This window comes from Schistosoma mansoni, chromosome 1 (genome assembly GCF_000237925.1).
Source record: "Schistosoma mansoni strain Puerto Rico chromosome 1, complete genome".
NCBI lineage: Eukaryota > Metazoa > Platyhelminthes > Trematoda > Strigeidida > Schistosomatidae > Schistosoma > Schistosoma mansoni.
The window spans coordinates 51,341,225-51,356,974 of NC_031495.1; the positions used below are offsets into that span (position 1 = coordinate 51,341,225).

The 15,750-nt window shown below is 35.9% G+C and overlaps 1 protein-coding gene across 1 annotated transcript; it reads right to left on the minus strand.

Annotated features, from left to right (window-relative positions):
- Nucleotides 1-379: 379 nt before the first annotated feature.
- Smp_161360 (putative syndecan) lies at nucleotides 380-13,682 on the minus strand (the record flags this gene model as incomplete). Its single annotated transcript, XM_018794778.1, has 7 exons — nucleotides 380-786; nucleotides 5,093-5,332; nucleotides 6,592-6,658; nucleotides 7,384-7,436; nucleotides 10,188-10,604; nucleotides 12,238-12,546; nucleotides 13,544-13,682. 7 exons carry the CDS (start codon nucleotides 13,680-13,682, stop codon nucleotides 617-619), a joined length of 1,395 nt encoding a protein of 464 aa, XP_018649156.1. The 3' UTR covers nucleotides 380-616.
- Nucleotides 13,683-15,750: the final 2,068 nt, after the last annotated feature.

Here is a 15,750-nt window from a genome sequence, read left to right on the forward strand (position 1 = left end):
CAAAGAAAAAGACATGGTTGTAAGGTAAATACAACTACTATTAGTAATAGTAGTATGAGTTGATTATGCGTATCTTTCAGAAGACTTTTATACATATTCTGCATTCATATATTATTAATAATAATGATAATAATAATTGTAATATTGCACTTACTAGGAGCAAAATGAAAACTGATAAAATAATAATTGGAGCGGGCAAGGTAGTATTTAAAAAAGTGTATTACAGGCATTTATTTACTACTATACAGTTTACTTTCATGTTTAAAATAGAAGACTTAAAAAAAAAAAGAATTTTAGTCGTCAGCTCAAACTATACACAATTACAAAAATCAATAATATTAATTTGTGTAAAAAAAGTCAGCAGAAAAAAACAACCCTCCCTTCACCTTTAAACGTAACAAAAGTAAATGCATTTGCCCATGGATAATATAACATATTAGCTTACATTTAATAATCAAATACCTAATTGGTAAAATCAATATTATATGTATATTTATTTGATAAACGGAAGGAAGAGTAGCATACATACTTTATGTTTAATTTATGTATAGAGATTCGTAAGACTGGAAAATGAATATACAATTTATGAAACTTATTTTTTCAAGTTATACTTTTTTTAAGCATAAAATTCTCTTGTTGGTGCTCTTGTATAAGTATCAACGGTAGGTAATTTTTTCGGTTCATCCAAAGCATAAGATCCTTCATCTTTTTTACGTAAACGATAAATACAGAATAGAATAAGTAAAATTAGCAATAGTAAGACAAGTACTACACTTCCAACGATACCTAGAAGAGTAGGAAAAGAAATTAAAAGTAATAAAAACAGAGAAAAATTACGTCACAATACAATCCCATCAAGCATAAAAAGTCAGACAGGTAAAAAAAGACGTGTCAGACAAGTAATTGTTACTTGAAACTTATTTTACACTGTTCTACGTCAAAATTTCATCCATGAATTTCTAAGTCATGTCATGTCAGCTACAGAGTAGGACCAGGATCATATGTGCATCGGTTCAAGTTGCTATGCCTCATTGGCGCCACAAGATGAACATTAAATTCGTAGAAGCAGTTACTTCAATGGAAGTAAAACAAACGCTTTATATAAGGATACAATACAGGGGGGAAAGAATTAGCTTATAGAAAGAAAGATATAAAGTAATCTTAAACTCACGGTTTAAGTGAAAACAACGAGTGTATGAACCTACGCCATTATGGTCGGTTCTGAGCCATGTCACACCGAGTCTCCAACCACTGGTTACGACAGTCACACTGGTCGTGCAGTATACCCATCCTTTTATTGATAGACGGATATCTCGCCTTCGCCATAGGTGACGTAAGTTGGCAAAAGCCAAACGAATTTTTGGAATCCGTGCTGAGATTTCGTCAGACACCAACCCACTAGGGCTGATCAGACTTCCACGATAAGTGAAGTTGTCGACGCATTCGGCTACATTACTTCCTATCCTTAGTTCAGGTCAGTCCTGGAGCAACAATTTGCATTTAGAGGAGAGAAACGCATCCCAAATATCTTTGGATTGTTTCTCAGTGTTGCCAAAAGACTGAATTTTATCAGCGTCTTCACTAAACAGAACTATGTCATCTACGTATTCTAAGTCGATAAGTGGATCTCCAAGTAAGAGACCAATCCCTGAAAATGTTATTTCCAGCAATGGGTCTATGTTGAAATTGAACAAAAATGGAGATAATGGATAGTCTTGCTGGACACCATTTAAGGTTGTAAAATCAGATGACAGTTCGCATAAGCTAAACTTGACTAGTAGTGTTCGAGTAAAGGGCCTTCACAAGGTTTATGTACTTCTCAGGTACACCTTTCAATGACAGACACTGCCACAGAACCTCTCGGTCTACAGAGTCAAATGCTGCTTTTGAGTCAAGAAAAACTATCATTGTCTGACACCGATAAGCATATTTGTTTTCTAAAGCCTGACGAATAGTGAATATATGATCGATACAGCCAAGACTAGGTCTCAAGCCAGACTGGTTTTCTCTTATTCGTAGTTCATAAGTCTTTTTTAGGCGTCCGATAATTATTGAGGCTAGTATTTTAGATGCTATATTAGTCAAACTAATCCCACTATGGTTATCGCAGGATGAATTTAACCTTTTCTTATATATTGGGACAATCAGTGATTGTGACCAGTCAGATGGGATTACATCCAAGTAACAGATTTTAGCTAAAATATTAGTCAACCTAATCGCTAAAACTGGGTCACTATACTTAAAGACCTCTGGAGCTAATCCATCTGGACCAGTTGTTCTCCCTTGTTTCAGATTAGCTATAGCCTTTCGAACTCCAACTAGAGTCGGGGGACCTACTTCAATGTTCTACTCTGGCTGTTTGGGAATGGTGGGTAGTTGTAGAGTAGCTGAAGGTCAGCTGAACAGCTCCTTAAAGTGTTCCGCCCATCGTTCTAAACGTCTGGGCTGAGAGCATTTAGGAGTGTCGTCTTTTTCCGAGATTGTCTCGCTTACAATTGACTTCTTAATTCCGGTTTCTTTTATTAGTCTGAAGAGTTGTTTGGTGTTACATACAGTCTCTGCCTTTTCCATCTTTTTTGATTTCGCTGCCCACCACCGATCACAATAGTTCCGTAGACTTTCGGTTAACCTAGATCTGATTTGTTTTTGCTCTTCATCGTGTTCAGAGCTTGATGGGATGAGTTTACGAGAATCTATTAGTGCAATAGACTTAGTAGAAACCCACTGCTTTTTCATGACACAGGTTCAAATCACTAATAGATGTCGCTGCTATTTCCACAACTGTGTGTATATCTGGGTCCGGCTCGTTTACAGAACTGCCTAGATATGGACTCAGTTGTTCCTGGAATCTACTTTTGGCTTTATCGTCACCGACTTCAACTCTAATAGATCTTATTAATGTGGTTTTTCTGCGTCCAGTGAGACGCAAGCAAATGCACGCTCGTATTAGAGCATGGTCAGAGTCCACGGGAACTGGTCATTAGGTCGCCAGATAAACGGAGAATGTATCTCGTCGGTTCTCCGTTTCGGTTACGTGAGGTCAAGTGAATGATCAAAGCCACCAAATGCCCTGGTACGGCCGAGAGTGTGGAGAGTTTTCTCTCACTCTCAAAATGCTTTCACGTGGCCACGTGCATACAACTAATGCCACGGAAGTCTTACTCACTGCATTTTCGCGGCGGGTGTGTTATAGGACGAAAAGCCTATGTCCGGCGCTTTAACTGGGTAGGTGGATAAAGGAAATCCACCCAGGGGGTGGGAAAATCCTGATTCCGAACCAATGGTTCCTATGGGCTCCAGGATCCTGAAGGAACAAATGGCGTATGAACCAATCGTTGGTCACCGGCTACCACGGCACTGCATCTCCTCACGATGCTCCACTGCCTTGTGCATTAGACCTTGGGGTCGAAGGCTCCGGGTGTAGCCCCCTAAGAAAACCACCTGTTTCGGTTTGGGCACCTGGACAGTAGCCTAGCCCTCACACAAACAGAATGATTTATGTGGCGCATATCTGTTTGGTACCTTCTTGTACCAATGTTTATGTGTTTAAATAAATAAAATAAATAAATCGACTGGCTCAGGCTTACTGCTAAATTCGAATGACCATTTGTTCTGCCATTGTGAGCACCGAGAGACATAAGTTCGCATGTTGATTGGTTCTTATATGTAATGAGTTATTTTAAAAGTTGAAGAAACTTGTATTTGATTTTGAAAACAAGTCCTTATCGTTTATACCTAAAGACAATACAGTGGCTGTATTCTCACACTGCCTTTGTGGGAAGGAAACATTGCTGTTATGTTAGATGTCTGAGGGAAACACCTTGCTGCCATCACGCCTCTGTACGGTCAACAGTACGACTTCACCCTTGGACCTTGGGTTTACTGTTTTTAGTCATACCGCTCTTGCATCGACCTGTCTGGCATGGTAGGACCTTGAAGAACGATTTTTCCAGCCAGTATAGCCCGATTGGGTCATCACGATGGGCAAGCCCGACCACCATATCATGGTAGCAACAACGGTTGGGCGAATTTCTTAGACTTTATGAATATAAATAATTTAAGAAATTCTGATCAATCAATCCGTTCAGTGTCAAAAAACTAAATTCTTTTGTTTTAAAAAGAACCCAGAATTTATGTACGAAATATTATGATTACGTAGAGTTGTGTAATCAGATGAATGTATAGTCGAGTTGTTAAGCAAATATGTGATGTTACATCAAAATTCCTGAATTCCAGGTTATTTACCTTAGCGAAGCTAACCAAAACGATATGCACACAATAGAATATTTCGAATAAGATACAGTCTTAACAACTGCTATCAACAAATCTCAATACCCAAGTTATAAGATTTTCACAACGGATTTCATATGTGCACTGAATAACTCACGACATTTTTTGTATCCTATTTTACATCATATACATACGATAATATTTAATTAACTTCACTAGGTTTCCAAGCTAAAAACACAGGAATAGCGGTCAATTACGACTAAAGTACTCATCATCTAACTGCCTTTCTCAAACATATAAGTACAACACATAATAGTAAATAACTTCAAGAATAAGTAGGGCGTTTCAATCGAACTACCCCGAAGATTTGTACTTTATAATGTAGTATTCTGATCCATAGTTAAAGTATTCGGCTTCCAGCTACTGATCCACAGGTTTGAACACCCCCCCCATTCACCTACTTCCGTTTAAGCAACCAACTAGACAGCCTGAAATTTTCTACATATACTAATTGACAGATTAGTACAAATGAAAATTTGCTATATAATTCCTTTTATAATATCTAAGTAGAACAGTAAACTAACATTATCACTAGTACTAATGTTACTACTATGGACATTTCAGCCCAGACAACGAATAAAACTTCAAAGATTTGTAATTACACTACGAGATACAACGGAATTAAGCATACATAGTTTTAATATTGCTAGTAGGTTTTGACTAAATCAAAAATAAATAAATAAATATGAAGAATGATCAGCGACAGTAAAATTTTGTATTGCATAGACTATGGAACCATGCTATAAGCAGTCGTATACTACCTAATAACACAAACTAATTAGTTATGATATTAAATACTTACCAGCTATTACACCAGGTTGACTTAAAATCTTTGATGTTGATGCCCCTGAATTCCATGAATGATGAAGTGATCTACTATGTATTGATGTTTGACGTACAGCTGGTACACTGCCGCTTAAAGCATTCAGTTCAAAAGGTCCAAGTTTATGCGCAACGTTTTCAGAGGATGATGATGACTTAGGACCTAAAGATTCTAAACTTGATGCTTCGTGTGAACCAAGATAGGAATTTTCGCCTATTTCTACGAACAAAAAAGTTATAAAATGAAAAAAGGATAAAAACGAAAGATATCCGAATGCTTCTTAAGTTAATACAAGTAACTGAAAAGTCGTTTGAATAAAAGTGTGCATGAATAAGACTATTGGGCTATGATGATACAATCCATACTTGAAACAAGGCAGCAAACTCATACAGAAAAAAATTCATGACTTATGGTTTTGGATTTTACTTTCCTTAGACTTTATACACTCGTCTGCTTGCTGTATCTAACTACTATGTTTGTCAGTTCGGATAATTAAAGAGAATGAGTACATACTAAAATTTTGAAGACTATTGATAGTTTTTTTAGAAACAAAAATATCCTTTACAGAGAAACAACGACTTGAAGTGCGGATATACAGAAGTCAGAAATTAATGTCAATGTGAAATTCTATGCTAAAAAGTTTTCAGTGAATTGGACTGGTAACAAACGTTTGTTTTTAAATCTACTGTCATGACTTTTATATGAATTCTATACCTAAATATAGAGAAAGGATTTTGAAAACAGTTGTCTGTCATATGGAATTTAGAACCTAACACATTTGCATCCGTTCACGTTGTCATACCACATTAGCACAGTGAGATAAAATTACCAAAAGAAATCAAAGTGATAGTAGTACAAATAGTGATAGAAAAGATTAGGTGTGAAGAGAAAGATAAGATTTTAAAGCCTCGAATCTAAATGCAAATAAAGAGTGAATGGACCTCCACTATCGACGACCATGTTGAGACATATCATAGTCTTTAACCACTGGTTACCATAACCGCGCAAACCCCAAACAGATAATTTTCACCTACCTACATGGTGTATACACTCTTTATCTTCCCTTAAACTATGAGATTAAAATTGCTTCATATCTTTCTTCCTTCCTGTACTATATCCTTATATACAACCTTTCTTTATATACTACCACCACTAAATTAATTACTTCTATGAATCCGGTGTTGATCTTGTTGTGCTAACGAGGTATGGCAACTTGGACCGATGCATATATGTGCCTGGTCCTACGTTGTAGCTGACTGACTGACTGACATGGCTGTAAAATTCTTAGACATTGAAAAAATGAGTGAAAAAAATGGGGAAAACAATATCAAACATACATCTTTACAGACAAATTTTATAGATTTTTTTCCCAAAATACATGTTCAATAATAAGGTTAGTAGGCATAAAGAATATTACAATGAAGATTATTGTGAAGAGTGAAATGTAACTGTAAAGGTTAGCATACATACATTCTTACCTGAACTTCTCACTGCAACCATTTTATGCCCAACTGATGGTATTGAAGATTTAGACTGTTGTTGTTGCTGAGGCATTTCACTTTCAGAAAAATCAAAATTATTCTAAATAAAACATTAAAAATTGAATTTTATTTATATTCACTAAAAATAAAGATATTTAATAATCGTGTGAAGTCGGAAGTAGCAATAATTAGGCAGATAACAATTTAGCTAAAATATTAACTGTTATGTTAACCTTTGAAATTAATAAAGTTTATTGTAGGGACTATGATTTATTATCATTATTACAGTCATTGGTAATATTATTATTATTATTATTATTATTATTATTCATGTAGTCCAGCTAAATAACTAAAACCCGATTTAACAATACGTGAGGATACAAACAAAAAGAAAAAAAACGATTGATTCGGGTCATTTTAGTTTTATTTCATTTAGCTTACGCTTTTAGTAGACTGATAGATGAAAGATAATTTATGAAAAATTAGATGATATTTCCTTCATAAGGAAGTTATATTCAAGATAATGACTAAAATGGAATAGTGGACTTGGTATTTCAAGGATTGTGGATTCTAAACTTAGTTCATAGGCCTCTGTTTGAGTAACCGAGTATTTTCACCGACTTGTGTATCAAAAGTGTGAGTCTGAAAGCACAACAAATGAACGTATATTAGAGTTAGTAGGTTTATTTTTTCCGCCTCCTAGGCTACTACTGAAAGGTTAACAATAATATTACATCTACAAAATCGAAGGCGTCATTAAAAGCAAATAGAAACAAAATTTTAGCTTACTTGTTTGTCTGATAATAAATCTTCAGATTCATGAGATGCTAAAGGTTCTGGGTCTGCATAGATAAGACGTGTGGATAAAGAAGAAATAAATTTTCAGATAAATTTCGAAAATAATTATTGACATTGGTAATAATAAATTGTAACTGAGTAACTAGGTACAGGTTTTTCTGCTCCAGTTTCAGTGACACCCTACACGTAAGAGCTAATGATACAACTCGGTTGATCACACCTGAACAAGTGAAACGCCGACTTGAGTCTACTACCTAATAAATGAAACTAGTAGTTTTCTATATATCGTAATTAGTTACGGTACTAGGGAAATTCTTCACTATTCGAAACTGAATGACTTCTGAGAAAAAACAGAAGACAAAAGAAGACAAAAACAAGCAACCAATCGATCTCACTAACAAAGGAATTGAATTAAACCTTCAGGATAGTCATTCGATTAATGGTAGTCAATATCCAGACTAGAACAAACGTGTGTTAGCTCAAGTCATTACACCTCACTAACATGACGAGATGAGATTAACATAATAAGCCCTGAAAGAGCTAGAATAATGCGACAGCAACGATAATGAGAAAGACTAAGCACCATGAATGTGGTTCGAAGAGAAGAGGTGAAGAAATTTCGGAACTCAGGATTTAATGGAAGACAGTGAATGCATCTGCTTCACCATGACCGATTCTAAGCAGTCACTCAACAACTAAAACAGCTAGTTACGATAATCATGAGGACCTCGATCAGGTAGTCTGCATCCAACAACATCGCTTGACACAGTTGTCAGTGAATTCAAGGACTGATGTCATATCTTGGTTTGGTTGCTTTTGGCTTTCCTCCAACTTATCATTACTCCGAGGAGTATTGTATATCGTGGTAAGTAGTGATTAAGAGCACGTAACACAAACCCTGGCTACCTCAGTCGATGAATACCCACAAGCTTATCGACCTATTTGCCATAATTTTTTGTTACCTTATGCCTAACTTCAGCATTGGTCATTCGGTCGTGTGAAGTGTCGACAAAATGGGGAAATTCGATTGCACAGAATACACATAAATACTGGCACAAAGGGGCACAGAATACATATGCGCCACATAAGTCACTTGATTTGTATATGGGCTGTGATACTGACCGGTTGCCCAAACCGAAACAGGATAAATACTGACCGGGCCCAACGTTGCTTAAACGCGGTGGTCGAACGAGAACCAGTGCTTTCAACGTTGTATGGTCGCTTTATGACAAATATTTAGAGAAACCTTGAACAGTTTGTTATCAAGTTGTATTTGTGGTTATTGTGTGTTAACAATGAAATATTATGAATTTCATGCAAAATCGATACTTAACATCAATCTGATGAATAATTTTAAGTGCCATAACAGACAATTCTTACACAAAGAACACAAATCAATCACCACAGATTATTTCAAACATAATGGAGCAATTAAACTATTGATGACATAGATCAGAATACAAAATAAAAATCTCTCTCCTGAGTTATAAACCTACATCTAACGGAACTGAATGAGTGCATCAAGTTTACTTTTAGGAGCATGTGGGCACCAGTAGTAATTAGTATCGGATTTGTATAGTAACTCATTAGTTTACTTACTAAACTGTTTTTTATTATTAGATGACGAAAAACTAGTTACTTATGTCTGAGCATTCAGAGGTTGGTGCTTATTATTGACCCATAACTGTCCATAACGCATAGCTTAGTAGGAAAACATATATACAGTTTGTGTGTAGCAGTAAAAGTATTCTTATAAAATGTCTCTTAGATCTGTAAAGTAATTAATTTATCCCCATGTCTAACATTGGTTCCTAGAAATGTTATTCTAAAAGAACCTAAAATAAAATGAAAGTTGGGAAGTCGTGTTGTATGTACACGATTTCTTTAAAATGTTTGATAAAGGCATTCTAGTTCGCAGTCCCTGAAAAAGAAATATACTGTTTTCGTCTGTTTTACTCACAACCCCTTAATATTAAATCAGTAATCTGAGAGTATATTTTAGAAAGCTTGTGAACATTCATGGCAGTCTAAATCAAGACTTTTCAAAGTGGAACTAACTTACCTTAGTCAAACTATCAACCGAAAAAATATATATGCTTTTATTTGTGCTCATCTCTCTTCTTATGCTTATTATGGGTTTATAAAGTAATAACTAAGGAACAGAGTAAGGACATTAGGATGTACACACAAACATAAGTTTAACTTAATAAAAACTATCCGCTGGTATTGTAGTGTATGTTACTTATATCGACAGACATAAGTAGCATGTGACACTAATCAGAAGTGGAAACCCTGACAGCAGAAGGCTAAAAAGAGAAGGCTAAAAAGATAGAGTTGAAGAGGATAGAAGGGAAAACAGCAAGGAATTGTGAACTAGAAGAATCGTACCGAATGTGAAGGACAAATGATGGAAATTTGCAAATAAAGTATTCAATATATATATATATGTTTCCTTGAAAACGCTTCGACCAGCTTGTCAGGTGAAACGTTGAATTTACTTAAAATTCATTCGCTGAGGTTTTACAAATATATTATTCCTATTAAATGTCTTATTCAATATATAGTTCTCATATTTTGCCAAAGCATTCTATAGTTTTACACTAAAATACATTGGTCCTCCCCACCTCTGTTTCCGTTCATAACAGTATCACTCGGTTAATCGTTTTTTTCTCAGTAGAATATTGCTTAACACTTCCTATGTAGTCTACAGCTTTTTTAAACGATAGTTTAAATCATATATATATATACTTAAAAGATACCTTTTATCACAAACTAACTTTAACTGAAGTCATTACCTGGAATTTTAGGTTCTAAAACTTTTACATGGCTTATACGTGGATCAACAGCACCGACATCTGATAAAAATCCTTCGTGAAGGCGATTTTCCAAAAGATCTTGAGGTGCTTGCAAAGAGCTGTGACCAGTAGAGGTCAGCTGCACTTGATAGTATGCAAATTCCGAATTGTTATGCAAATTTTGGACATCTGGAATGGCGGATATGCGCGTAACCCTTGTTACTTGTTGAAATCCAACAGCTGAACGTAAAATTCTTTCTATGCTATTTTTTATATGTGACTTTAAGGAGGCATCGGAATCCCATACCATACTATCAACATTACCAGTCTCAGATGAACTTTGTTGACGTGGCTCACCAACAACAGAAGTCGGTAGGATACTTCGCAGGTGTAAAGCAAGTAAGACTGAATAAACAGCTGAAGTAAAACACAAAGAGAAATACCTTAAGGTTATAGTATTCTGGGATCGTATTTCATACATACAGGAAGTTTACTCGCATCCTACTTTAAGATTCTCATTTTATTCCCAGTAAGCCTCAGTCAATTATATAGAAATTCAGTATTCTTAATACGATAATCAACAGTCCGTACTAAGTTCTATAGATATTGGAACAAATCATTTGCCTTAGTAACCATAGGGATAGTTACTAAACCTTTAGCCACAAAAACAAAACGTTAAATTAAAAATGGACTAACCTAGAGAACCAACAAATTGTGCTGAAATATGTTGTTTACAGTCAGTTATGAGTTCATTAAATCATTATAATAAATTAGGCTGTTACAATCTTAATCGTTGAAATAAAAAATATGTAAAGAGTTAAGCAAATAAACAAGACGTATAGATTACAGATTAAGCAATCAATCAATGGTAACAGATAAACCACTAAGGTTCCCACTGTATTCCATAACACTATACAGATTCTCCATACAGCTCGGAGTATTGGGTACATAGTCATTTTAAATATTTGAAGGGAACCACAACTAACTTATTTGCTCGCTTAATTTAGTCAAAATAAATACTTATGTTTCTAAGGAAACCCTCACAAGTCATCAATCTTCACATTCAGAAACCGCCACTAAACTATTCAGACAAATTTCGTCACCACAGCAAATTAGTAATCTACATAACCCAGTTACTGGGTAGTGATCAGTCTCAACAAGTAGTGTAGCTCCTAGTATAAGCAGATTGTAGATTCTGAATCACACTGTAAAGTAAAATATGGCACTGGTTACTATCTGGAAATTCCGTTAAAAAGATGGAACTAACGTAACTTTGTAGTGGAATATACGCTTGAGTTCCATATAGTGAAAAGTGATGACTGAGGGTTAACTGATCTAGTTACTTATTGGTCATTTTTTCGAATTTCGAATCATAGCCCATCATATCTTGTGACATGTCACGTGAAGAAAAGGCGAGACGTTCTTCTGTCTATTTGCGGTGTAATATACTTCGTGCCAATTTGCCCTGGTTTTCTTAACACATTTGAAATATGTCATGGTAAACAATAAGATACATATTTTGCACATTAATGTAAAAGCAAACACGAAACCTAAAAAAATCTCAAAATTAAGAAACCCCTTTATTAAATTTTCACTGTAAATTCTTCACAAACAAAAACGCACGTATTTGGCAGTTTCACCACGTTGAAGTAGGTTGAAATAAAATTAGGGGTTGCAAAACCAAGACGTGACATATTATGTTTATTCCACGAATTCATCTTTTCTTCCCGAATCATATCGTGTATGTCCAACTTTTTTACTACCACTGATACTACTAATACTTCTAATATTCTGGTATTCGTTTTCGTAATTTCACCAAGCTCTGGAAATATGGTTTGGCAGCTTAAACTGATGAACACATATGCCAAGTTCTACGTAGATAAAAGTTGGTTGACTGTATTTCACTATGTATGAATGATGAAGACTTAAACAAAACGCTAAGCGTCACACTAATATCAAAAAACCGCCAATTGATTTCTAAGATGATCTAAATTTTTATTAGAATAAGTCGCAAGAAAAATTTCAAACCACCGATTACTCATACGCATACCTGTAGAACAATCTCCAACTTCAACAGGGCTGGCACGTGTACCCAATAGTGTTTCTCCAGTGGTTACATTGACGCAAAAGCAGTCATATTCATTACATTGTCGAGCAACATATAAATCTGGTCGGTCTACACGACATTGTGGAATGTATGCAGACACAATTCTCCCGTCTTCATCAGTCCCAAAAAACTGGTGGTTTGCGGATGTTTTATTGCTTAGAAATAAAGAGTTGCCTGGTGATTTTTCTCTCTCTGATTTCCCATTTTGCACTATTTGGTATTGAATTTCCCGTACAGTATGCTCGCAGTTAGCTGCATAACAGAAAAAATTGTAATACGACTACAGTTATTCTAGTAATTTTCTGGAAAATTCTGCAAACGGAAGTTCATTTTGCATGTGCTTGCCAATGATAAATGAAAAATAAGACACTGATACATGGACTGTCACGCCAGTAGCTACTCAGCGATTACAAGCTTTTGGAGTTGAACAATATGAAGTCAGTGTATAGACAGGTCGGGTCAAAGTATATATATTACAAATTAAATATCATATGCAAGAATTGGTGAGACTATAATTTATGGACGACCTTTGAGCGACGCTAAACTGACCTTGGGAGTGTCCACCTAATAACCAGGACCAAATGAAGGTTTAAAACCAGTGTGAGGAATTAGAATTCTGATTTACAGTTAATGACTAAGCTTGGAAATTAGATTTCGAATTTTCATCAAGAACTGACATCGGCACAGTGCCAACACTCTATTTATCCAAATGGATGAGTGAATTTCGAGCCGAAATCTAAATCCTGATTGACTCGTTCAGAAATTATAGTCTCGACCAAGTTTTTTTTATTTTTGAAGTAGCAATCACTTCCAAAAGATTCTCAAGATGTACCACCAAAAGTTCTTATTCATTTATTATTGATTTTCTGCAAAAGTCATCGTGGAATACGTGTCTCACAATACTTCAAAAATTAAAATTAGTTGAAACGATGTGCGCTATATATTAAAACCTAGATTTGGTAGATAGAAAATAACAACAAGCACCCAATTTCCTGTCAAGCAGGCTCGAACACCGATCCTGCCACATTATTTTACTGCCTACAACTTCTCTAGAAAAGATTATATTATGCAACTTAAAATGCATAAGTGTTGTTCTGAGAAAAGTGACGTGCCCCATTTTTCTAATGAGGAATCAAGACATTCGTCGTTTGTTTTAAAGGAAACTCATTATTGCGGTAACGTTTTCCAAACACCAACACGACGTTCTTTTACATATTTCTGACAAAAATAAGAATACTTGTTTACTTACCGTTTGAGGTTGGATAGCTATCAAGAACAGGTACGACTAGTCCATTTTGAGCAAGAGCGCATAGATTATATAGGGCTAGGTTTTCAAATAAACAGTTTACCAGATTTAGGAGGAAACAACGCAAAATAAGAGTGCCCATTGAACACAACTGAATGGTGCGCGATGTTTAAGTTCATGGTGAATCAACAAGGTTAAACAAGAATATCAACCATCACAATAAAGATGGGACACCCAAAGAGAATAACATGGCCACTAATCATGTGGTCAATAAACTTTAAAAATACATGGATAGTAATTTTATAGTCAATGCTTTCTATTTCTTCTCTTCTTTACGGGACTACTAGTCTAGGAGACCACCGTAAAATGCACTGAACTACGATCGAACAAATTGAGATTTAAATTTTTCTCTCCACTCTGTGTCCAGAGAAAGTTCAGGTTACCGTCTTTATAAGAAAATCAGATTTCCATCTAGGCTTCTAATGATAATGGCTGATTGTTCTAAGTTCACTCTTCTGTTAGCTACGTAGACTCCGATTGCTCTATCTCCGAATTACTAATATTAACAGATTTTTCTATATTTTTAATTATATTGTGATATTATCTTTCTAATCACGTCTAATTTACTAATTTTTTTGCGCTATCGTCAGTTATTTCTCCAATGCAATCATCTAGATTCTCCCCTATCTCAATGAGTGGTACATAAATCAACAAAGCTCAAGACGTAAGTTGATATCTGGTAACTTTTTACAGGGGAAAGCCTCACTAGGATTTTTAGTGCAAATTTTTGGCAACGTTCGGTAATATTTACCGGTGAAAGTGACGGTTCTTTGGTAGTGTGGATGTTTTCCAGGGTCCTTGTAGCTTGTAGAACATCAACGTTGATAATCTATGTCGAAATGATTGGAGGGGCCTACTAGAGTTAGACGAGAATGGTGACGAACCAACTAACGCTGAAGTCACACCTCGCGACCAGCACCTTACGTGGATTACCCCCATCGACGTAACAAGGGACTATGGACGCTATGGAGACTGTACAACACAAAGGACGTTATTACAAGAATATATTAGTTAAGGTACAACCACGAAAGTACAGAAGCGAAAGTACGACCACTGCCGCGTGGGCAAATCCATGGCGTGTAATTGATTGATGCGCGTTGACTATCCTTGACCTTGACAGGGATCAATGATCTGTTCGATATTCAGTGACCCTACAAGCTTAACAATAATGGTAGTGTGCGAGTACAATCGAAAATAATATGAGTTCACACTATATTTGTCGCTTTACCGTTTGTATCCTTATATTCGGTGTTCTGTCTTTATCCAAGTATCCTTAGGTTTCGACAGCGGTACGTGAGTAACTTTGAGCTAACGTATGTTTATCTCCTATTAGTTCCCCAGTTCCTAATCTTGGGCCTGAAAGCAGATGACAGCTATCTAGTCTCTAACATTATATTCCAGCCACTCAACGTCTGTATCAAACATTCACTAGAGTCTGTACATTAACGATCATGCTGTAACGCACCCCGAATATAAAATTCTACTTTTTGTACGATCATGTTGTGGATGGCAGAAAATGGAACAGACGGTACGTAGTTTCTTGGCAGCAGTCAAGGAAAGGTAGAGAGCATAACGGTAGTTAGTAAATCTACTAAAGGCCTACACCAGGAAGAATATAGAAGGAGTAATAACACAAATAACATGACACAGTTTTGAGATGGTACAGGAGATTCGTATCTCAGATGGATGATTTGGGCGGTGTTCTGTTCTCTGGGCATGATCGTTTGGTCAAGGAGCTCTCATTGTTCTTCCGAACAACATTAACAGCACAAACTTCGGGTAGAAGTGAACTGTTTGAATTTCTCCACATATGACTCACAGCTTCTCCTGTAGACCTCGGTGTAGATTAGTTACTGTTGATATATAACCCGTCACTGTCTACTTCTTTATTCTGATAGTGTTTCTCACTGATTTGATTCCCAGTCCTATATTTGCCCATGAATCTGGTGTTTTTAGAGTTCTCTCTACCCCAGATCTGAACACTCTTCCAGTCGGATGTGTTTCCTTAGTTGTCCACATTCGTAAAAATCTACCATAGGAACGACTTAGGAGTAGTGACGACCAGTAATGTGTTGTAGGTTAGAAATAAAGCATATTGATTGGATTCAAAATACACAAGTTCGTATCCACCCAGAGCATAAAAAAATTTA